Genomic DNA, 24,610 nt, shown 5'->3' with positions numbered 1-24,610 from the left:
CTGCAAAGATGGGTCTGGCAAGAGATCTGTAATGAAGAACCTATGCCAAAGTCTAAAACCCAACAAGTCTTTTCTTCAACATTTTCGTCTTCATCGCCATCTCAGTTGAGTCAGCTTTCAATAAAATCTTTAATCAGGAGTAGAGATTATAGGGATAGAAAAACCGGAATGATCACATTTCATTGCTTATTTTTATTGCCGCTTCAACCTATAGGGTTTTGACATACTGCCAGTGACCAGACGTATAGCTGCTGAAGACATTTGGAATAAATATTGGTTATGAAAGAGAGGTAAGAAAGGATCTGAAAGACAGATGACTAATCCAGATATTTTCTTGAGGAAAAAATATATTTTAAATGGCACTATAAAATTGATGGTTGCAATAGTCATTGTGGGCAAATACAAGTGAAGTATAATTATAAAATGATTCACACACATACATATACGCCCATATACCCCCACAAATCAGTTCAATAACATCATATGGATTTTGACAAGAGGTTGCCACACTTACCAAATTGATGAGAAAAACAATTCAGTTTTAAAGAGTTATGATTTAAAATATAATTTCTAAGTGAATATGGCTACATGTTGCTTTACTGGAAGCTGCGATCACATATAAAATGTTTAAAACTATCATTGTTTAATTTATTTTGAATTATTTAACATTTAAATAAAAGTAATAATGTTTTGTACAGTTATATAAAATCAATGTGTGAATGATTCTTCCTTATTGGTTTCCAAACCAATATAACCTGGGATATACCTTCACAACATGTATTTTATTGCATGTACATAAAATAGCAGAAACAGTCAGTTCTTGAAGATATCTAGTGAAAATGAGGTAACTATACTTACATTTTGGTTGCCACATATTCAATAAAATAAAAAGGGTGGTCATGAACCCTACTAAGCAACAACGATACATATTGCAGGGCATTAAAAAACATCACAATAAAACTAAAACAATATCACAAAGGAATGAAAAATTGGGTTATGGTTATATATACAGGTGCTTTATCCCCTCTTTAATGTGTTATGCAACACCTAATCACAGACAAGTTACCCACACAAGAGCACACGCATTGTGGGAAAACAATCCTGCATGAAAAAGGAGAGATGTCAATAGATGAAACAGCAACACAAAGTGGTAACCTTGAGTTTCTAACAAAAACTCAAAGGAATACTTGTGATTATGTCTTTCAATGAATCATCAACAAGGTCAGAAACCACATCTTGTTATAGTCTGGCTTTTCTGCAAATCCATGGCCAAATGTTTCATAAAGTAAGTATGCCAAGACAAATTCATTGACATATTGTAGCATTGAGAAACTGGAAGAAAAAACACTCATTTGTTTAAACTGTGTTCACATGCAGACTTATAATCTACTATGCCAAAAATGTAGTATGCTTCCAACTTAGCAATACTTGTGAAAAACACATGACAAAGTGGTTGCATATATGATAAATTGTCTCATATTGGATGTGGTTTAATTATACCTCATATTTTCTTTCACAAACAAGATATTGGAATGTGGTATTCAAAATTATATACATGATAGATAATTGTGATAAAGAGACACAAATGATGTGCACATTTTTTGGTAAAATTAGAAGAAATATGACTGTGCTCAAATGTTGCAGTCAGCATTTTATATTATTCATTGGTTTCATGCTTTAAACAGGGGTGGCCATGACCAGTTCTTGAGACCCCTATCCAATCTGTTTTCCATGTATCCCTCCTCTACCACACCTGAATCAAATGATCAACTCAAGCTGTCCAGAAGCTTCCTATCGATCATGATGTTTTGATTCAGGTGTGTTGGTGGAGGGAGACGGACTACAGAATGGATAGGGGCTGTCGAGGACCGGACCTGGCCAACCTTGCAAGTTAAAGACTTATACAGCAGTGGGAAATTATTGACAAAACGCCCAAATCATTGCTAAATGGAAATCCATTAATGACTATAATTATGGAGAGGAAACCAAATCAGCCTCATTCTAAACAATGGATAAAAAATGTTCTAGAGTGAGGCCACCCAGTGCAGATTTGCTGTGGTTCCCATGTGACCACCTTGATAAAATATTCAGCAAGGAACAGCTTTGACAACTCAGGGCCAGCAGGCTTCACTTACATCCCAATCATTTTGGACAAGGCCAGGGCCAAAACCTTGCCAGCAAGGTTAGCGTTTCTTGCTCGTCATAACAACAAAAATGAACACAAAAGAACTGTATTAATTTTTAATGAGGTACATTAATTAATAACCCTGGCCTGACCTTATTTATGAGGCTAGATTCCCTGGGTAGGCAAACAGGGTTGGGATAAAATAGTTCTAAAGTAATTTTGCCCTTTTTTGCAGTCTGGTAAAGATAATATTAAGTAGAAAACAAGATAATAATGCATATGAAAAACCCGATGAGGTTACCCTCAGTTCACAACCTCGACACAGCAATATTTCCCACACAGTCAAATATTTTTGGGTTGTTGCTCAAAAATCCAGCATTTCTTTATTTTGAGTAAAAAAAAATCCTCAAAATATCCCAAAATACAAAACCTGGAAAGTAGAAAAAGGCACTTATATACATTTTCTAGATAAGAAAATATTACAAGTCATATTTTACTCACAAAGGAAATGTGTCATAAAACAATTAAATACTCCAATAAAATTCATATTTGCATTTGGACTACTCGCTCGCATGTTTTGTCTTTGTTGAATGTTCTATCAAATGGGTCCTAAATTTTTTATATGACCCTCTTCTTTTGGTCTCAGGAATAAAACTGCCTCCCTTTCTCTGAGCCCTTCTGAAACCTATTAAGCCTGGCCAGTTGAGAAGGAGATGGGGGAACATCCTGTCTGTAGGGACCTTTGGATTTTACTGGAGCCTGCATGGGGGCTTGAGTGCGGTCTTTATTGCTAGCGACAGAGGGTCCCTGTTCAGATGGTGCATTGACATTGATGAGCTCCAGCTCTTTCCGTTTCTGTTCCTGTCTCAGCAACTCCTGAGTCTCCAATACGACGCGGGTGTTCAAGCTGGATGTTCCCAGATACCCATTATGTGATCCGTGCCTGCTAGGAAGGTTTGGACCATCCTTGGCACCCTGACTTATTGGTGGGTAGGGATTGTCACATGTGTCTTGAGAGACAGCACTCAGATTTTTACGTGGCGGGCTAAAAGGCACAGAGACGAGAGTTTAAAGTCTGTTGTAAGAAGAGGTTAAAAGAAACTCACCGAGGCTTTGAATATGATTGATATTGTCTTCATGTCAGGAACACCACAATAGTGGAAAATGAAACGAGTGCGATAAAATTGATGGGGTGGAGAGCTGGCTGGGTTGAAAAATGTTGCAATGGATTTGAAGTGGCACATAAAGTTTTGCAACACCTTGGCCAATTCAGTTGTTCTTTATACACCCCTATACTTGCCTTAATATCTGGCCTAGATTTGACAAATGTCCTTATACGTACCCAGAAAAAAAATCAACAAAATGAAGCAACGATTATAAGGTTGCCATGAGGGATGATTCAGTTTGAGCAGAGCATGGATGGCCACCTCAGAAGGACAGCATAGCCAACTGGTCTCAAGTCCGCGATTGTGCATGTGAAGACAGCTGCAACTGCATTCATGTACTGACCGTTATTATCTGGCTTGGCTCTACTTGCATGTGTTTGCGTAAGTCCAGTATATGGAATATACATGGGAGGATAAGTGGGAATGAGGCAGATGTAAAGACAGACTGTGGAGCAAGCCGCACCACATGTTCCCTATCAGGCTTTTACTGTCTTGCAGAGCCAACATGCATTTACACTCTGGCTTGGCTTACTGAGGAGCCAGCACAACTCATAAGAGAGCTGCTTGTTTGGAAACTCCAGGCGCCTGTCACATAAGGCAGCTATCCACATTTATGGAGTGACAGTTTACTTTTTAAAAAGTAAAAATGGAGCTGGTTTTTGGTGAAGACGAGAGCAAAACGAACATTCTCCCACAGGAATGCATTCATGATTGATGTATAAATGTAGCGCTCTTATCACTTCTACTCCCTAGCCAGAATCTGTCACAAAGTAGATGAAATTTACAGGCAGTGGGGGTGGGGGAAAATATATTACCCTTAGCTGTAAAGAGGATGACAGATTATAATAAACAAAGTAAGTAACTTGGTTCCTAACTTGGTTCTCAGGCAAAAACTTGCGGCGGATGGGTGTTTCTTTTTTAACAGCTGGGAAAAATTGGAGTTCATGGGAAGGGCGTGAGCATGATCATCAGTTCGTTTTTTTCAGTACAATATTGTAGTGTGTGTATGCTTACTGTATACCTTTTAAATATATAAAAAAATAATATTACAAAATTATCATAAAAAAAATATATATATATATATATATATATATATATATATATATATATATATATATATATATATATATATATATATATATATATATATATATATATATATATATATATATATATATATATATATATATATATATATATATATATATATATATATATATATATATATATATTTACACACAGATCGACAGGCAACTGGTAGGAAACAGATAATGATAATTTTGTAACATAAAATATTTATATTTGAAAGGCATACAGCAAGCAAACAAGAAGCTGCATATAATATAATCCACTGTTGGTGCAACAAATGTTGTGGAAAGTAAGAGTAAACACAAATGTCTTCAAAGCCAATGTGAAATGTTCCCTTTGTGGTATGGAAGCCCGTTGCTCAAGAATGCGGGCCCTGCTTTAGTAGAGGGGCTGCTGCCCTCCTTTAACCTTCCTGCTGTTAAGAATCTAATCTTAACCACATTCATGTGCATGCTATGCTTGTTGTGTCTCTTTCAAGCTAATCAGTGGTCTCTCTTTCCCACTAACACGCTTGTTCCTCGCCCACCAATGCCTGCCGCTGCTAATCCTGCTCGAACAACAACCCTTCATTAGTGCTCCTCCAATCCTCACATCCCAGACGGCAAGCTTAGTCTGCCTGTCATCAGATATGCAGCTACCGTGGCTTTTTCTGCCAGCTCTTTAGGGATTTATTTTTCACTTTTAAAGAGAATTCCTGAAAAGAACAAATGTTTAAAAATTGGGAAACTGAGGAGAATTAAGGTTAATAATCGAGGGATGTAAGGCATTTGCCTTAGCCTTACATGAAGCCTGCTTTCACACAAGTGCCTGTTAGGAGATTATGTTAGGAATGCATATCAAAAGCGACCATAGTCAGTCTTTTATCACCAGCCAGATGAACTTTCCCAAGAGAAGCAACTGACCGTGGGAGGTGAGGGTTAGAGTTAACTGTCACCTCGCATCAGATGCCAGAAGATAACACCTAGGAAAGGAATGCATAGATTGGTCTGGCCTATAAAGAACACATTGATTATGCGTTCATCTGGACCGCAAATCCATAGTCACGGACGGAAACATGTTTTAATCGACCCAAATGTGACTGTTCAGAGACAGCTTAGAAAAAGAAAACAGGATGGCATTGGAAAAATGATGTTTGTGCAAGATGAATATAAAGAGAGATGCGGTCAATAAAAGTGAGCTTCCTGGATTAGGGAGGAAAAAGGATGATAGCATGAAATGGAACTTGAGATTTGAAATTTGAATATCCATGTTAAGTAATTACTTATTGTTTGACAAGATTCGACCAGTAGATCAAAAACTATGGAAGAAAATGGTGAAAAAGGGAAAAGACACGATGCATACATTCATGCTTCCATAGAAACCGGACCATGAGCCTTACCATGGTAGTGAACTGTATTGTTTTTGAGCCTGGCGAAAACTGTCCCGGTCCTCATGCTGCTTTTGAATTTGGGACTCAATGGTGGCTGAATGGCGCCCACTTTGTATTTCCATCCCGTTGCTAGGCTATAATAAAATAAAAAATACATTAATTAACAACTACAGATATATTGAGTGGAGATATTGCCAATTAGGTATCACATACATTAATACAAACAGTCATTCCAGAATAACATGTTTTGTTTTTTTGCACAACTGATTCAGGTTATACAAAATATGTCAGATTACTTAGTGACAAACTACATCATTAAAAGTGCATCTAATTTTCACAACAATTAAAGTTAAATATGAATATTCTCTAAACTTCCTCACCTTTGAGCTTAACGAGCTTTGATTTTTTATTTCATCAGTTTGTAATTAGTTTGCACATTTAAGATCCTAACTGCTAAAGTGAGTAAGAAATAAAAGTTATTCCTTATAAATACTGCCCATATCATTCTAGGAACTGTGCTCAATACAAAAACAACCACTGAAATACATTTTATTCTAAATTAACAACACTGATGGTGTCAATCTAAACTGGTTCCACATTTTTATTATAATAATTTCGCAGGTGTACATGACGTCAGAGCTATCAAATTTCTCTCGAAAACCAAAAGGTAGTGGTGGAGTTAAAAAAGAATGAATGTTAAAGATATTTTATTAGCTGCAAAAGTTGTCAGCAAAGAATTTCAGTTCTCATGAATTGGTTGCTTTTCTCATCACTTGGACAGCTGCAATAACAGCGCAATTACATTTCACTCAGAATCAGCAGCAGGTCCTTTCCTCAGGATTCATTTGAGTGGAAGCAAATTGGACTCATATGGTAAAATTTTGCGTCAACAACATGGCACAAAAAGTATATTCACTGAATTGCAGAGGAAAGAACTATTCAAACTTGGGTCGGATGAGCAAGGGAAGAAATAACTATAATCAAGCATAGTGAATAGGTAAAACCAGGAAATGGAAGTGACATTGGAAAATTCAGTTGATGGAAACCTTTGTTGTTTTTTTTATTCAATAAAGTGTAAACTAAAGTAGATATTACACTTTTGGATCGCCTTCTTGTCCCATGGCTTCAAAAGAGGGTATTCTATGCCTGTTTAAAAATAAGTGATCACTGAGAAGCTAAGGAGACAACTTTATTATTATTTTTTGCAGCTGCAAAAAATATGGACCGATAAAAACAGCTGCTGACAAACAATGTCGAAATTGTCGGTCAATTTCAATTATCAGGCACTATTTAAAGACGACCATGGTTCAATGATGCAAGCACTGTCTTCTTGAATTCTTGTTGGAAAGGACTGAAATAGCTAGAAATATGATTGATAAAATAGACTTAAGAACTATAAGGCTGACCCTGTATCTTGTTACCCCCGGAATAATGAGGGTATGCTCAACAGTGTCAACAATCACAGGCAATTAGGAGCTCAGACATTAAGAGAAGAATGCGGAGACTGTTTAGTGCTGTACAAACAGATAATATCTCACTTTGACAGTGAGCAAGGGAAGAAAGAGATTGGGAAAGTGATAGTCAAAGATGTCAAATTTCAAATTTAACTTAGAAGTGGAGCTAACATGGAAACTAATCCAGAACAAATAAATTTTGGCCTGTCTGTGTGGGTGGGGAATTGGAGGCTATGTGCTCTTAAAGCAAACAGAAAGCTCTTACTAAAGTAAGAAAAACAAAACAAAGATTGTTGTCATGTGAAACAACACCTCAATATACTGTAGAATGGACTAACGTCAATGCCTTTGACATTCAAGTCGATCCAAATTTATTGACAATTTGGATAATTCTCAGATTAGTTCTATTTAGTAAAATAGCAAGTAAAGAATGTTACCAAAATCTTAAAAACAGAATATTACACACATTTTAACTTACTATGGGCAAAACAATATAATTATTGATAAGTGATCAATATTAGCCACTGTATTAATCCAAGTTGTTTAAGGAAATAAGATTTGATGCAACATGTTATGATGCAGTCAAGAATTACTCTTAAGAAATTGACCTTAACTAGTATCTAACAGCAAAAGATAGGAAACCAACAATTATATTTACATTATGCTTACTGGTTATACAGCAAAGTACTGTTTGTACCCTAAGTCTACAGAAAACAGTTAATGTCAACTGTGTTTAAGGAATATGTACAACATGGGGGCTTTAGATCGGAGGATTTTGTCAACTGTGGGCCTGTGGCACTCTTTGAGACATGCTGTGATCAAGGGCTACTGTATAGGAAAAAATGTGGCTTGACAGGAGCACGCAATAGCAAATCCAACACCAACCTTAGACTGATCCAAGCTGTAAGACTCATGATTGTCTTCCACGTCATCATCTTGTTTTGCCTGCTGGAATTCGTGCCTCAGCCTTTGTATCCGGTCATGGTTACTCGGAGTAGTTTTCCTGTTGGCAGAAGGAGTCACATGTTTTCAAATACAAATAGTTTAGGAGATAAGTATAAACGGGATAGGGGTGTCTTTGGTTTGGTGAAGGGGAAAAAAGTGAAATGTTAATCAAGACTATATGAGAGGAAAAACTGTGAATCCGGACAAAGATTGATAACATCAGAAAGATAAAAAAAATCATAACAAAAATGAAATTGAGGACCTAAAGCGATGTTATTGTACCGTTTTTTCCAAGCAACAATTACAGTTCTGTATATGAGTGGTAGACGTGATTGCTTATTTGGGCACAGAGGATTTTGAGAGTAATTATGACAAATGGGAGATTGAAATAAGCCCATGCTTCTGATGATAATCAACAGTAGGACATACACAATAAATAACTTATCTAGATAGTGTGCAGATTTGGTTATCTACACTTAAGTAACACTTTGTGGCTCTCATGTTCTCCTATAGTTTTAACTAAATCAATTGTATTAGTTATACCTCATTTGCTCCCTATGACTCATGTGAAAGGGAATGCAGGAAGCATACACTTTATATGGTTGTTGCAATTAAGTGGTCCACTAGAGTGAGAGGAAGCTTAATGCTCTGTTATGTAAAAAGCTGCTCATTAGAAAATCAATGAGCTTCATCTGCTAATATCTTTCTACATCATTTTTGTAATTCAATTTGCAAATAATAGTCCTTACCTGGGTTGTTCTAAAGATAAATCTATTGTTATGCCAGTAGATTATGCCGCATACAATAAATTTGGCATTAACAAATGCAAATGTCCAGCCTTAATTCAACACTGGACTGCAAAATTGGGTGCACAGAGAGGTCACTCACACAGAAAAGTTAGTAGAAACCATCAGTGGTGATGATAACATTAGAGCACTAATGATGTACAGGAAATTAATGTCATTGACAAGACATGATGACATGGAAAAACTTGGTCAAAGATGAAAGGTTAAGTCAAGGTGTGTGATGTGTAACTCTGTATTTGAATATTCCATTGCCTTTGGGTTAAAGTCTAAGTCCAAAACAGCACCATACTTGATCAAAATATACAACCGGACCTACCATAGTAGGTGACCAAAGAAAATGCTACACCATGGGCTATGAGTACAAATGTACCATGATTTAAAACTACCCCAAGAGATACAGTGTATTTACAAGAGTGTCTATCTCAATTTGGCAAAATATTAACCAATATATTTTTGAAAAGCACATGCACAGGTTGGTAAACATATATTTAGGATGAATATAAAGTACCTCACATAAGGTCCTCCAAATTAGCACTCTACCAGATGTGCATTAAAAATTAAATCTTTTTAAAGCTAATGTGTACTATGTAAGTAATGAACTCTATTACACATGCATCAGGTGTAAGGTTTCCAATACTATGGTTGCAACTGCAATGGGTTTTTACATCACCAAATGTGATGTCTGAGAGGAAATACAAATGACCACCATATTAGTTTAATGCAGGCCGTTTGTTTTTGCATGAGACAAAAGGTCACATGTATTAAATGACTCATGCATATGTCTACTTTGTGATCCAAAGGGCTGATGAAACTTCACCCACTGCCTTATTTTGCTCACTTCAACAGGAAATGAGAAAGGGATGCAAACATTGGAAAAAAAACAGTGATTAGGGTTACACTTTGGTGAATAACTCTCGCATGAAACATGTTTCCTTTTGTCCTCTTAACCGTTCATTTTGACTCATAACCGTCATTTTATGGTAATTAATAGTGTTCTCAAGCTGGAATGTTATTAGTTGGGTTTTCATATTGGCCAGTTTACTGCCTGTCCTGCCCTTGACACTTTCTTAGCTGCTTATTACCTTGAATTAAAGGTATTTACGTAGCAAGATTAAAGTTGTCATTTAGGAAAAAAATACACACTATCTAGGCTTTAAATCCCATGTTAAGTGGAGAAAAAATATGCATTGGCTCGGTTAATGATGTTTTTCTGTGTATTTACATATGTCCAACTTCCATCCCACCTGTGTTTTTTAACCTGAACTGTTGACAGAGGTCATGAGCCCTCTAAAGCTGCTTTTGGGGGGCAGGCTATATGGATGCCTGTCGGTGTAATAGTCATCCTTTGATCCAGGGGTATTTGGCAGATGTCTTCAACACCACAGGGCTTAAAGCAAGGATCCAAACAACGAAACAATCCCTGTATTTGGTTCTGTCACGTGTTCAGTCTCGGGTTGAACCGTAAACACCCACAGGCTAATAAAAGTGTAATCTAAAAACAGGGAGCACAACATTGGAAACAAAAGAACAATGTTGACATTATAATAAATAATATACATTTAATTTAACTACAATACAATTCAAAAGTTTTTCAAACTTGGAGGAGAAGGAGCTGCACTATCTGGGTACTGGTAGTACTTCAAAATGCAATATCATCCGATCACTGTTGATTGAAATTCTTAGCATTATCATTTGTTTTACTTTGTCCTCAGTATCTCAGTCAGTCTTGTTAAATTTAGGCCCTTCTGCTATCCTGTATCAAGTCAAAGGCTTGCCACATCTTTATTTTATCGCATTAAAGACTAACATTTAATTAAAAAATGGAAAGATACAATGTCTTGCAGGGGTGACAGACAGAAATTCTCTGATTTCAGGAAATTGACTGGATGCATCAGTTCATATTTATCAAGCGAGTTGTGTAACTCTTTTGTTGTTGTTGAGCAGAGTCACAAACATTTCTGACATATTTGGCAGTACAGTATTCCTTTCCTTCATGTTCACAAATCCTTCTGAAAAAATAGTATCACTGGCATATGTGCCAATTTTAAATAGGCATCTCCTACAATCTAAGCCCCTTTGTCCGCTCCCCCACCCCCTCCCACTAGCTTGGGAAGAAACAGCTGCAGGCTGGACAAAAGCCCAATAACACCCTGGATTTGTCAGGCTACAACTTGACCAACGCACCAATGTAACTGATAAACTGGCAGTGGGCCTCGACATCTAGAATCCCCCTTCAGGAATGAAATGCTGTTGAGCTATTAATGAATCCCTTTGTGTGTGAATGTGCGGTCCTTGAGGGTCCTTAGAGACATCAGCTAGGATGCTTGCCAAACCCAGGGTCATGGTAGATAGGGTAGCATGAGGCATTGATTACCCCAGTTGAAGAACGACGACGTGTAACATTGCAGGAATTAACATAGTCCACTCAAGACCATAATTACAGATTTCATGTAATGGTCTGATATCAACAATACAAGTATCTTTATAATTAGCCAAATTGTAAGTTCACTTAAATTAACTGAGACCAGTTTTGGGTATTAACCCAAAGGCAAATTTGCTCTGCATTATTTTTGGCCCTAAATCAACCCCAGCACTGTCCTGTTTTTGAGAGGCGAATAAATTGATAATTCGTCATGCCTGAATGGTAAACTCTGGAGGCCTAGAACAAGGACATTATCAAAAGAATTTAGCATCCATAAACCAAAATCTTCACAAGGACACAAACAGCCCAAAACCACCCTGCTAAGCATAATTTTCTGTCACATCAAAAAAAAACATGAATATTTAATTGAAAGATTACTTAATTTGAAACACTTATCCTTGTTATTGGTGCTTTGGTTAATGACCGGTAAGGCTAGATTGAAATTATGTTTGTGAATTTGAGGAGCCATTATTAAATTGTCAGAATTGATTGACACTTTTAACCATTACCAACCACATCTTCTTGTGGAATATGTAAGTTTACTGCAATCTCTCAACATTCTGCCAAAAACGAAGTTTTTCAATTTTGTTAAATATTGAGAAATAAGGACAAAAGCCCATTCAAATTAAAATGTAAAAACATATTTCTTAACAAACAGGTTAACACAATTTTAAAATCTGCCTTCTATGTAACAAGGAAACACAGTCTTAGTGCAGCTGGTTTGGAATTATTCCTGTAAAATATGTAGTATAGTGTGGTATAGTCATCAAACAAAGCCTTTAAAGTATAACTAGCAAATATCCTGTCTAGTATAAGGCAACCGAGGTCCCAGAGGTTCCATCTGGAACGTGTACAACTGAAAAATATCTCATTAACTCAAGTACAACACCATATATTCATAAATCCAGAGCATTTCACTTCCTAAATGTTATTGATTCACTGTTTGCATGTAGCACTTCAGCCAATGAAGAACAATTTGTATTTGCAATTGAATACACGCACAATGCCACTTCTTATGTATATATAATTAAAGAAAACAATGCAAAGGTGGTTCTTGGCAACGCAAATCAAAGGTTAAGACGACTTAAAAGAAATATTGATAGTAGTAAACCCCAATTTTAAAAGATGAAGGCACAGCTGCTCCCAGTTTTAAATTGTGAGGTTAAGAGGCTACTGTTGGTAAGCACCACTACCACTACTGCTGAGTAAATTAAGGTATAGACTAGGAAGACAGTGAACAAAAAGGAGGGTAGGGGGATACTACCCATTGACAAATTGGGTGTCTGCTCCATTACATGATTAAGTTTAGTGTCTTCATTTTAAAGACAAAATTAAGAAAGATGAAGTAGGTCAGAGGTCAAAGTTTCTGACCTTTCGTAATGGCAACCCAGTCATGAGCGGAAGAGGAAAAAATATGGAAGTCACTGTCGTAAGCTATAATTTTTGTGTTACAATCAATGAAGGGTTCAAGAGTTTGCCAGAGACTGAAATGTATGTCAAAAGGAAGATGAGATCAAGAAAATTGAATAAATGGCACCGCAAAATACTAGTTTTTTTTATTGTTTTGGGCAAAATCGGACTGCTGTAGTGTAGGCTGGGCATAAGGCTTCACAGCAGTAAAGTCACAAAATCAAATCAGGGTAAACACAAATGCCCCCCATTATCCTATCTCCCATTACTATCTTAGAGGTTAACATATGTTAATAGCCTTTCAATCTTTGACCATCACATTCATGACATCATTATCAACCCCATAAGGCATAAGGTTGACCTGTCACTACGATGATCTATAGTTATGGTGGCGGGCTGCCTCAATGAAGTCGTAATGCTGTCTTAAACTGCTGAAGCCACAGTGGGCCTGACATCGCAGCAATCTGCTGCATGCGAGTACTCATTCATCATCTTGTATCAGGCATCAATCAATCAAAAGTCTATGTGACATCTGTTAAAGCCTTAACACCCGCCTACATGTGGTACTGCTACCAGTAAAGAAACACAAATTGTCATGGATGCAATTTGAATTGACAAAGACAGGGGGTAATAACTTCCTTCGCTAATAAGTAACACATTCAGTCAATTTCTGCATGTCAATAAAATATTTCAATATTATCTAAATAACCATTTGAAGGAGAAAAAAATGGTGGTGAGAGCAGAGCCTAGACTGCAAGTAATGTTAAAAACAAATTGGATTGGGAATTTGACATTGTTGCAGGGCATCAAAGCCATTAACAAATCAGCTATTGTTATATATTTACCTGAGGAGTGATTCATCAAATGTTCTGCTTAGAGACTTAATTAGCTTAAGCTATCAGTACCCATAACATAGCTCAGTGTCACCAGTTCATTTAATTTCATTGCACGGTCACTCCATTTGGCAAGACTTTATGTTTGTGGGCAAAAACCCAATAAGGTGTCCCGTTTTAAACGAGACACAGCAAAGCACTCAGCCAAACTCCTGTAATGTGCCTTGTAATGTCTGTGAGAATTATTCAAGCTTGGTTAGGTGGCACCAGGGGTGGACTTTGCTCTTTAAATGAAATGAGGTAAGAACCATGGAGCATTGATGACAACAGACTGTCTCCTTCTGATGGTATACATTAGGTATGGGTGATAGTAAAATAAGGAGCAACTATGTATATTCCCAAAGTACCAGATAAGATACAGAGGATTAAACCCACCCCTTCCACCAGACCGTCACGGAGCCAGATGGTGACTTGGCGTGTGAATGAATGCACCAGTGACTCCCACCTACAGTAATATTGGGTGGGACGCCGTTATTAGAAAAGCACAGTATTTGCCTTTGGGGGATGGGAGCATGGGAACAAAGATATTAACTAGGAGTGTGTGACTTTTAATTAAAAGGCCATTGTTTGGCAAATTCTCGACAGTGTTTTTTTTTCTTCCTCAAACATCTGAGGGAACATCACACTACCACTTATGAGAAAACAACAACCTTATAATGCACCAATCAATAGTTGCCCTTTGACAACTTGCTGTTAAGTTTCATTGCAAATGCAGAAAAAACATTAGTTTTAAAATGGTTCAATGTCAAGACAGCATGGGTTTATTGTTTAGTACTTGCCCCATGTGCGCAATCAGTATATCAATTATTTTGGGTCTCCTTTTCCTCTGAGATTCAAAAAAGCAATTTGTTAAAACAGTGTCTTTTTAAATAGTAAAAAAAGGACAGTGTGTCCCCCGTCTGGTGCTCAAAGTCAGATAGAAGAGGCTCCAGCACCCACTTGACCCTTGTGAGGATGAGTGGCACAGAAAATGAATGAATTAATATTGTAATAAAGAATATGTACAGACAATTGTGTAACAGAAAATATTTAGAAAACATTTTAAAGTAGAATTTTATCATTTTTATAATTTTTTCATTATTGGTTTAATGAATAGTCACATTGCTTGATTGTATTTGGGGATATGTCAGATTGTGATTGCAATACAGATCTTGCAATTACGAGAGCAGCAGGTTTTAAAATGAACCTGAACCTGCTACTAGTTTTCTATGGCGTGGTTATCCATGTAGTTGCATATTATTGAATATTGGTGGATTTAGCAAATGCTGCCTAGAGTAAAAGATCAGGATTTTTTTCAGTGAGAGACCCCAGTAAATAACATGTTTATTTAGCCTCAACAATAACTATGATTGATATTTTGGCATTATAATTCCACAAAATTATCAAATGTTTTGTCACTTTCTTTCCTCTAGTATTTTCTGTGAAATAAATCCCAATAATCTCCCAAAATAAATATGATTCATAACCCCCCATACACTAAAAATAATGCAAACTTACACGGTGCATAACTTGTCACAGTTCCTCCTAAACTGAAGTGTTCCAAAGACAGATTAATAAGGACTATTTATGAATTATGGCCTTGCATTAGTCATATCACACTCCATGATCTTGTAAAGATTCATGAGAGGAAAGAGAAGAGAGGAAAAGTAGAATGATGTTCAAAAGAGAAGACACACAGCTGGTAGCAGAAAACAGCACTTGCCAATTGGCTGATGTTCACAGAGTGTTAATTCCCCCCAAAGAGGGTATATGACATCCATGTAGAGAAGCAAGGCCACCTTAACTTTGGTAAAATAAAGTCTGGTTTGACATATACTCTGTTTTCCAGCTTTAAATACTGAATATTTATTGTGCAGGGGAGTTAAAAAATAGGCGAATCAAATATAAGAGCAGGTATCAAAAGAATAGAAAAAAAAGTCCAATGCACAGCAGATTTGCTTGATGCATGGCCAAACATTTGTTTTAGAGCAGGTGAGCTAAGACTTAATGATATGTCGCTTCCATCAAAAATGGTCGATAAACTGATTGACACCATTACTCTCAAGAGCTTGAATATGCTCACATTCATCTGTAACTAAAACTTGATTTACCACTGAAAGTAGTCAGAAAACTGTCAAATACCTGATCAGTTTGGGACTTTACACTGTATGTATGAACACAGATTAGCACTGAAAAACCTATTACCACAACCTTCAAGACACATATACAATCTGACAAGACCATTTCATCAATCACGCTCCATCTGAAGTGGAAAATTGTTTATAGTTGTTGCAGGAGTTAAATGGCTACTCTGAATTCCTTCTAACTCACCTAAGGGCACATTATCTTTTGTCCTTGCTCACCTTAGCGTTGTGTCAGCCAATTTGAGTTTTAAGTAAAAATGCTTCTCTGTCATAAAATGTGTAGAAAGCATTAAAGCAGACAAGGTTATGTCGATAGGCCAGCTTTTGGAGTGTGAACAGTTCTACTGATTTTTCGGTGAATGGGTCTGTTGAAAAAACACATTTTGGTAGACAGTGGACTCAATCTCTGTTAATGGCCCATTTTTGTGTCGACAAACACATGAATATAAGTAAATTAGATAGATGTTATACTATATGCATTTGCTCGACGTGATGCTTTCATTGCAATGTTATTGTCCCATGTTATCTTCTTGGTGGTCTACTGCTCTGATTATCAGTCTGCATAGAAACACTGACTGTGAGAAACATTAAAATAGAATAATGTTGCCAAGTTTCCTTTTAATCTAATTAAGCTATGTAAAAAGTGCAAAGAGGGGAAATCGCTGATCCTCAATTGAAGTTTTGCTAATGAGTTGTCATAAAAAAGATTCATGCAACAGATAGTCTAAGGTAGTAGCACAAAAGTGTGAGAGGGCAATATGTTCAATAAAATGTGAAGAACTCTGAATGTGCCCCACCCTCGCTTTACTTCCCAGATACTTGTTCTCACGCCCGTGTATAGGAACACATTTGGAAAACTGTAGCATTCTTTTCCTGAAACATGGTCACTGATGGTCCACCTACTTGATGAAATAAAATAAATCCATCACTGGATGCAGTTTTACCACGCAGTAAAAAGCTGATTCATGAAGAACGAGACCATTGCCGCAAGAGTTTACAGTGCCATGGTAACTCAGAGAGGGGTAAAGTTTGTGGGGCAGTTAAATGAGAGCAACAGAATAGCTGAAAAAGAAAGTTGACTTTCAGTCTCTCTCTCTTCTTTCCTCTCATTAAACCTTTACCAGGCGAATGCAGGAAGGTTGCTTGAATAGGGAGTTCAAAGATCAGCTAATAAATTAACCACGGTTGATTTATCATTGTTTTCATTCTGAATAAAATCATTAGTGTCATGGATGAGACCAAGGATTTGAAGCAACAAGTTCATGATTTGAACATTTTAGTGTGGGAAGGCGCTCATAGATATCCTTTCCCTTTTATTTGTTGGTGTTGATGGTTTCCATTTGCTCTTCCTCTTTTGTTTCTTTCTCCCTTCAATCTTCATTTGGCTTTTATTGCTAGAGCACTACAATGTGCTACAGCGCTATAGCGCAGCCATTCATTTTGCCAGTGAAACAATGTGGTCCTTCTGATGCTTGCTGTGGGGTTCTTGTGTTTTGTCTGTGGAAGGCAAGCTTGTGCCACACTGCTCTGTTCAGGGCCAAAGCTTCCGCCTATTGTGTGTTGTCATAAAGGCCAGCACCAACATGGAGATAAAAATGTCCTCACACTATTCCCTGACCTTCCTGGGCACCCAGCTGGGAAGTAAATGCAGCCATAATTATTATCCCAATTACCCAGGCCAACTATGTTCCACTTTGTGTGCTTAGGGTATGGGTGGAGCAGGAGGTCTACTGAATTGCTGAGGTATATGTTTTTAAAAATAACCATTAAGACATTTTACTTGTTCTATGGATAGATATGATACCATATCTAAGCTACCCCTTCCCCAAAAATAAATAAATAAAATGCCGCCACCATTGTCTGTGACAAAATTTTTTCTTTTTCATCGGATCATCTTATCGCTGTAAATTTATTGGTTTTCCTCTCATAGGTAAAATACTGAGACGTCTACAGATGTTGCTGATTCTGCCCCAAATATTTTTATCCAGACTGACTGTGACAGGAGCGTTGGGCTGCTAAGATCACTTTAAAAAAAATGATTTTTATTGTGTCGTTTTGCTTCAGGGCTCAGGCACCAAAGAATGAAAGGGAGGGTTGTATCGTATATCATATCCATGCCCAGAGAAATGATTTCACTTATCTTTAGATCGCGTCATGGTAACAGCGAGATAAATACAATGAGTCAAATGCTATGATTGGAGAAAAAGTCGTGGAGGATTATCAAACATGATGAAAATACATTTCTGTTTCCAACTCTGTCCTGTCAGTTCATGTTCCATATTCTGTAAGAAAATAGCCACCATCTATATATTATAACCAGAGGTCTTTCATTGTTGCAGTTCTGATGCTAGGTTGGAGTACATTGTACACTTTACAGAGACCATTTAAGTAAAAAAAAAAAAGGTCAGTGTGAGGAAACATTGTAGGTTTGGATATGAAAACATTAGCATGTCGGCACTTAAATTTAAAATACCTACTATCGGGCCATTCTTTCTTCCATTACACACTCAATGGAAAATGCAAAGTAGGGAGCGGCAGGTTTGATTAAAGTGGGGTTGGGGATTAGGTCCGAGCAATCTACCACCCTTTCGTCAAGGAACAAAGCTGTCGCTGGAAGGTGCATCATGCAAATGGGGTGAATAAAAACGCCGAAAGAAAAAGAGACAGATAAGGGAAGTGCCACCCTGCCACTCTGCAGAGTTCATTAGCTCAGCGTTGTTCAGGTAATAGCATGAGGACAAGGAGGGCAAATGGATTTTCTGGTGTTGACAGGCTTCCTACACAAGATTTAAAACCAACTAAAACTAAAAATGTCCCTGTAATCATACCTGTAGGTTTTCCATGTGGGAGAAAAAGGTTTTAATATGCAGTGTTTGAGCCGGTGGGAAAAAAAAAAAGATTAACATAGATATTAATTTATTTTGAACTTATTATGAAAACAATAAACATTTGAATTTTGCAAAGCACTACCCTGGTGAGACTGGCGAGGCATAAAATGTGTGAAATGATCTCTAATAAAAGAAAATTGCCACTGACAAATAGTGCTGACAAAACAAACGACCACGTGTGGCCTTTGACCCACATTGCCTTAGGCATCTTGGATCGGATATCCTTTCAAATCTATAAGTGATCTTGCATTGGACCAGGTTGGGAGGTGACATGGAACATGTCCTGATTTAACATTTGACCTCAAAAACATCAGCTACCCTGAAACATTAAAACTAAAAAGGATTCTTGTTAGGGATGTTGGTTGAAATTTACAGCAAAGTCACAGCCGGACAACTTTACAACCTCTGGGCAAACGATCAAAGCTTTCTGCTGTGCAAGTATTGCAAATAACCACTAAGACATGGACACGCAGGGGGAAGCTATCAAGATCCAACATAAGAATGGTATCAAAATATCTGCTTTAAAAAACATAATCTGTTTTCAAATTATAATACTGCACAAGCAGGGAAAACGAGCAAGATCCAATATACAAATGGTATCAAAATATATGCCTTAAAAAACATAATCAGTATTCAAATTCTAATATTGCAATTATGTGTCTAAAAAAATAAGAGAACCAAAACAATTACATTAGAGTTCAGAGTATTTACTGTAGTTGATTATGTTAATTGATGAAATAAGAGGGCAAGGGTTGTGGTCATCATTGATTCTTACAAAAGGTAGAAACTGCTCAAGGTTGAAAATAAATAATGTGTTAAAATATTATTCCAATGTGAGGCTTTAAGTGCCTATTGATTTGCAATTATTTGTAATAACAGCAGAGAGGGAGAGGACCACTGCCATCCATTACAGTGAGAAAATAGGCAGGAGGGATCAATGTAAGTGGAATGTGGTAAAAAGCATGGTGGCCATTTTTCTGTCCAGGATCATTACTAGCAAGAAGAGAAAGCCCTTTTGGCCCCAACCATTGCTTGCTTTGATAAAGATAAATTTATAAATGGTATTCATTTAAAGCGGAAAAATTTGACCTCGCTCCTCTCGTGCCACAGTTCACTACGTACAGAAAGTATGTTTCCTATCGGCAATGTTCTCTGATGTATTACCATGTTTTAACCAATGAGGCTTCTTAGTGCTTTTTAGTGTGGAATATACACACCAACATAATTCCTCTGGATTCTGGCCATATTATTTAAAACATGGTGTGTTAAATATATCTAATCTTATTTATGATGTCCAAACTAGCAGCAAATCAATAGAAATAGGTCTATGATATTTTATGCACATTATTAATTTACTATACTAATATACACTATTTTATTGATATGTTGTATTGATACACTTTCAAAACGTAGTCTAGATGCTCAAGTAATAGGGCCTTTCTTAGCTACCAACTATGTGTCACCGACACACACCCTAACAAAAAAAGCAATCTCATCCTCCCATTAGGATTTGATAGCTCAAATTGTAGAGGCAATTCATGGCTGGCGTTTGTATTTTTTTTGTGGAGGCTAAGGCCCACTATTTTACCAGTGAGTATTATGGAATGGGGGAGGTGACAGCTGACAACAAAATGGCCATTAAATAACAGCTATGAGGCCATTTAGGACTGTGAAAGTGCATGCACCTACTTCTTAATGAGGCAGTATTTGTGTGTATGAGAGTGAACGTAACAGTCTGATGTCATGGTACATTATACTTGTGCGAACAAGTGGAAATTGTTAGGCAGGCTGATGCATTAGCATTTTTCAGGTCCACATTGTTTCAGTACAGTGGTTCGCTTCATTACTTTTTAAAATGACATTTTAGAGTTCATAACCAAGGTCATAAACATTTACTCAAATTATATATATATTTTTTTATATATTGAGAATAGGCAATTCTACGAGAACAGTGTCGATTACATTCTTATAGTGTATATATATGTATATACCTTATATACTTTATATACATTGTATATACCTTGTATATATAGATATATGATTGAATGGAAAAGAAAGTTTTTTTCTTCATTACGCATAACATAAGCAGAAAAAGTAGTTCAAAGGTCCATTGAAAAAGTTATAAAAATAAAAAATAAAAAAAACTACTCTCAGCTTGTTTGCATTTTCTATTAGATTGAAATAACTTTAGAATAGCAGACACTGCTTATCTCCCTCAGTTTGAGATCTTTACAACTCTTTCAAAGTGAAGGTAGGGTCTGTTTTTTTCAAGGGCTGCTTTAAACAGCAACTTCTGGCTTTTCTCCAACTTGACATGTGATGCCATAATTTCCCCAGACTAACACACTCCTTTGAATTTGCATTTATCTAAAGAGGTTAGGATAACAGCAAAGCAGTGAAAGCGACATATGGTGAGTCTCAGCATAACAACGACAGTCAGAGGATTGGTTGACAAATGTTCCTATAGAGTGAATCGAAATGGAAAGGAAGCCTTAGGAAGAAAAGGAAAATTGAATTAATTAAGTCATTAAATGGGGTTGATGCGTGACTTTTGAAATGAAGGAAATGTAACTTGACAGCTCATATTTGGGAAAACCATATGTTAGCTTGTCCGGAAAAGATGTGCAACAGATGGGAATCAATCTGCTGGTTGATCAGGTTATCATCACTTTCTGGGATTGAATTCTATATCAAATAAGTTATGGTCTGGGTATAATTACATTGGAAAAAATATATTTAGGTCTAGGAGTGATCTGGTTTATGACTTTTCAACCCTCATTACCCTTTTTGATACATGAATTAAGTCACATTAATGTGAGGTTACCCTACAGAGAGGACCAATAATAATCATTGATTACAATCTAAGAAACCGAAAGATGGTATCTCTGGGTGCTAAGGTTCTTTCAGTTATTAAAATTTAAAAAATGTAGAAAAACTGATGAGCAACGTTAAAACAAAATACTTGTTAATGGCTGCATTTTATCTTGTGTACTTAATATTTTTTTAATCCTGTATCCACACTGGATGTATATTTTTCTAGTCACATAATAGATTGGGTTGTTTGGTTATGCGGACTTCAAATTTGCCGACAGGGCTAGTTTGAGCGATGCTTTTTGCGTGATGATTTTACATTGGTGTGAACATGACATTGGGATTCCAAAAAAACAGTGACAAAAAATATTAAACTATAATGTAACTGTCATTTCAAATGGTTTATCAAATGCTTCAGGCTATTCTAAAAATCTGCAGTTATGGCGGCAGTACTAGTCTGAATGGCATTCTTTGTATCCAAGGAACACCTTAACAAAGGGAGTCTTTAAAGCTACAAAAACTGTCCATTCTAATGGTCCACAAGGACAAACACACCAAGGTACACAGCGACAAGGCTCACCAAGATCCATTAGAACAGCAAAGGAGCAGTTTCATACAGCACTGAAGGCTGGTGTCACTGCTTGTTACCCCGAACACAAACACACATGCACCCACCGCCACGCCCCACACACACATACAGGAAAACCTGAGCCAAACAAACGTCTGCTAGAAAAACAAGGGGGGAAAACTAAATCAATCTTGATACACTGTGAGACTCCTTGCAGTCAATATCAGCCAATTTGTGTCTAGGGGATCGACAAGTATTATGTGAGACTTGAAATCTGGCGGCAGTTGACACGGTCAGCACTGCTTCGAGCTCAGAGGAATAAATGGGGAACAGCAATGGGGCTTAGGTTGCCTACAAGGGTGTTGAGGACAAAAATGGTAGAGGCAGGTTGATTGGAAGCTGAAAAAGTAATACACCAAGATAACCAACTGTAAAAGGTGAAATCCAGTTAATGGACCTCTAGGTGAGCTTTATGATACAGTCACGCTCATGTTCTCACCAAGATGTAACTTAGAGAAATGAGATTAAGGGGCATGCAGTGTAAAATTGCATTCAGAATGTATGAGTAAGAAAGGAGTCTAGCCAGGTAACAAAGCCAAGCCCCCTTCAAAACAAATGAGCATATTTCTATTATTTAAAACCAACAGTTATTTGTGTTTGATGACTTATTTGTATGTGTTTGCCTTGAAGTGGCAGGGCCTAGAGAGGAAGGGTCCAGTTGCTGGCAATCATACTAAGCCCCCTAACAAGACTGGGTCTGTCCTGATTAGATGGGGCTTTTTACCACTACTGTGTGTCGGGAGTTTTGCCAGAGATAAAGACAGCCTAACAGATGTCCACCTTATCTCTGGAGCCAACCTCGAGACCATCAACCCCTTAACACACACATTTTTTTTAGATACAGTCATGCCTATTTTACAATATGGACATTCTAATCGGTTACTTATTGCAAAGGCAGTCAAATTTAAGATTGAATTATATATCACTTTTAATAACTTTCAGAGTGCACAGGCCACTGCCAAATGCTCGTTTGTTACATGCAAAAATCAATGGATGGAAAATACCACTTATTTAAACACATTCCTGAGCATAGGGTACACATTGTATGCTCCTGATAAGTGCCTATTAGACAATCACAACTTGCAGCTTTACCTGACAATGCGAGGAAACACTATAGTAGTAGCTCCTTCCTCTTGCCACATTTACTGAGGGCTGAAGTGGAATGTTAACGTGCCCTTCAAGAAGTATCTGCTTTTTGTCATCCCGACATGACACTTATTGTTTTCACCATGCACAGCTGATTATATTATCTCACTTTTGCACACCGCAGACATAGCATTTGAAAGACAGGAAAAGTGTTTAGATTGTGAGAGAAAGTGTGCACTGGAGAGAAAAGAACATATGAAATAGGACGAAGGAAACACTCAACGAGGCTCAAACTTGAGCGGAGAGATCATGACAGAAATAGAAGAAAGTAGAACTGGGGCCTCCAGGGTTTGGGATCTATGTGTAGGCAAAATGATAGGGCCAAACATATCCAGCCTCATTAATTTCAACTATCAAAGGCAACTTATTCGTATGCCAGGCTGCTATTCTTTCCCTGTCTGCATAGCCGTCACTTGTCACTTGAGATCAAACCAAGCTAAACAGAGTGCAAGGTTAGCAGAACTCAAAACTTTTCTCTTCATGCATATTAGGGAAAACTGATCTAAAAAGTTTTTACTGCAGCCAAACACTTTAACTTGTGATGTTTCCAAACACCTGAACATTTTCTTGAGAAAACAAGCCAGGGAAGATAACAGTCGTGCCGAACATATCTGTCTGAGTGTATGAATCTCTAGGTTTAAATCTCATGAATTTAATGTTATCTTTATGTTGGCAAGTTGTTTGGCTATTACTTTCCTTTATATCAATTTCATAGCCAATCTCAAACATGAATTATAATGCAATATCTTGTGGAGCAGTAAAGATCAACACTGTCACTCTCAGGCCTGAATCACTCTGTGAGGTCACTCTCACTATAGCCACTTTCATTCAGCTAAGCAGACTTCACAGTGTGGCAACTGACAGAACATGTCAGCGAACCACTAATCCGTGTTTAGCCTCTACCAAAACAAAGACAAAGTCCCCTTGCATCGTCTCACTCGCTCTTGTTATCCCCCTGGCTGGTAGTACCCTTCTCCTCAGCCAGCCAGTAACTCTTATAGTCTACTAACAGGTCCGCATGGAGAGGCATGATGTTTTGTGATGTCAACCAGGTTATCGCTTCTCTCGGCACCTGGTAGGGGAGGAAGGATTATAGTGCCCCATAATCACCTTGAGAATGTTGTCCTCTTTCTCTCCCGCCACACTTCCTGTTTTGTTCTGCTTCCTTGTGGTGATACCATATGTTTAGGGGAGTGATTCTTCTACACAAGGGCCAGGTATTAGTTTTTATTAGCTTGGCATTGACATGTGGTGGGATATTTGAATGATCTGTTGAAAATAAGGTGGAAGCTCTGCCTTTAGATAAGCTATCATATTCATGACAATCTTATGCAC

The 24,610-nt window shown here is 37.3% G+C and overlaps 1 protein-coding gene across 4 annotated transcripts in view; it reads right to left on the bottom strand.

The window, feature by feature from the left end:
• The window catches only part of LOC144209268 (partitioning defective 3 homolog), a 234,425-nt gene that overhangs the window by 78,555 nt on the left and 131,260 nt on the right, over nucleotides 1–24,610 (bottom strand). For 2 of the 4 annotated variants that reach the window (XM_077735472.1, XM_077735474.1), the window contains 3 exons: nucleotides 8,089–8,206; nucleotides 5,759–5,883; nucleotides 173–3,170 (listed from right to left, as the gene is read on the bottom strand). In XM_077735472.1, coding sequence (XP_077591598.1) covers nucleotides 2,768–3,170; nucleotides 5,759–5,883; nucleotides 8,089–8,206 — 646 coding nt within the window. In that variant the 3' untranslated portion in view covers nucleotides 173–2,767. Of the gene's footprint in view, nucleotides 1–172; nucleotides 3,171–5,758; nucleotides 5,884–8,088; nucleotides 8,207–24,610 lie in introns of those variants that run through there. The other 2 variants (XR_013329067.1, XR_013329066.1) reach the window with 1 other exon arrangement.

This window comes from Stigmatopora nigra, chromosome 16, assembly GCF_051989575.1.
Source record: "Stigmatopora nigra isolate UIUO_SnigA chromosome 16, RoL_Snig_1.1, whole genome shotgun sequence".
NCBI classification, from domain to species: domain Eukaryota; kingdom Metazoa; phylum Chordata; class Actinopteri; order Syngnathiformes; family Syngnathidae; genus Stigmatopora; species Stigmatopora nigra.
The sequence above is the reverse complement of the archived record's forward strand: the minus strand, read 5'-3'. Positions and strand labels throughout refer to the sequence as shown.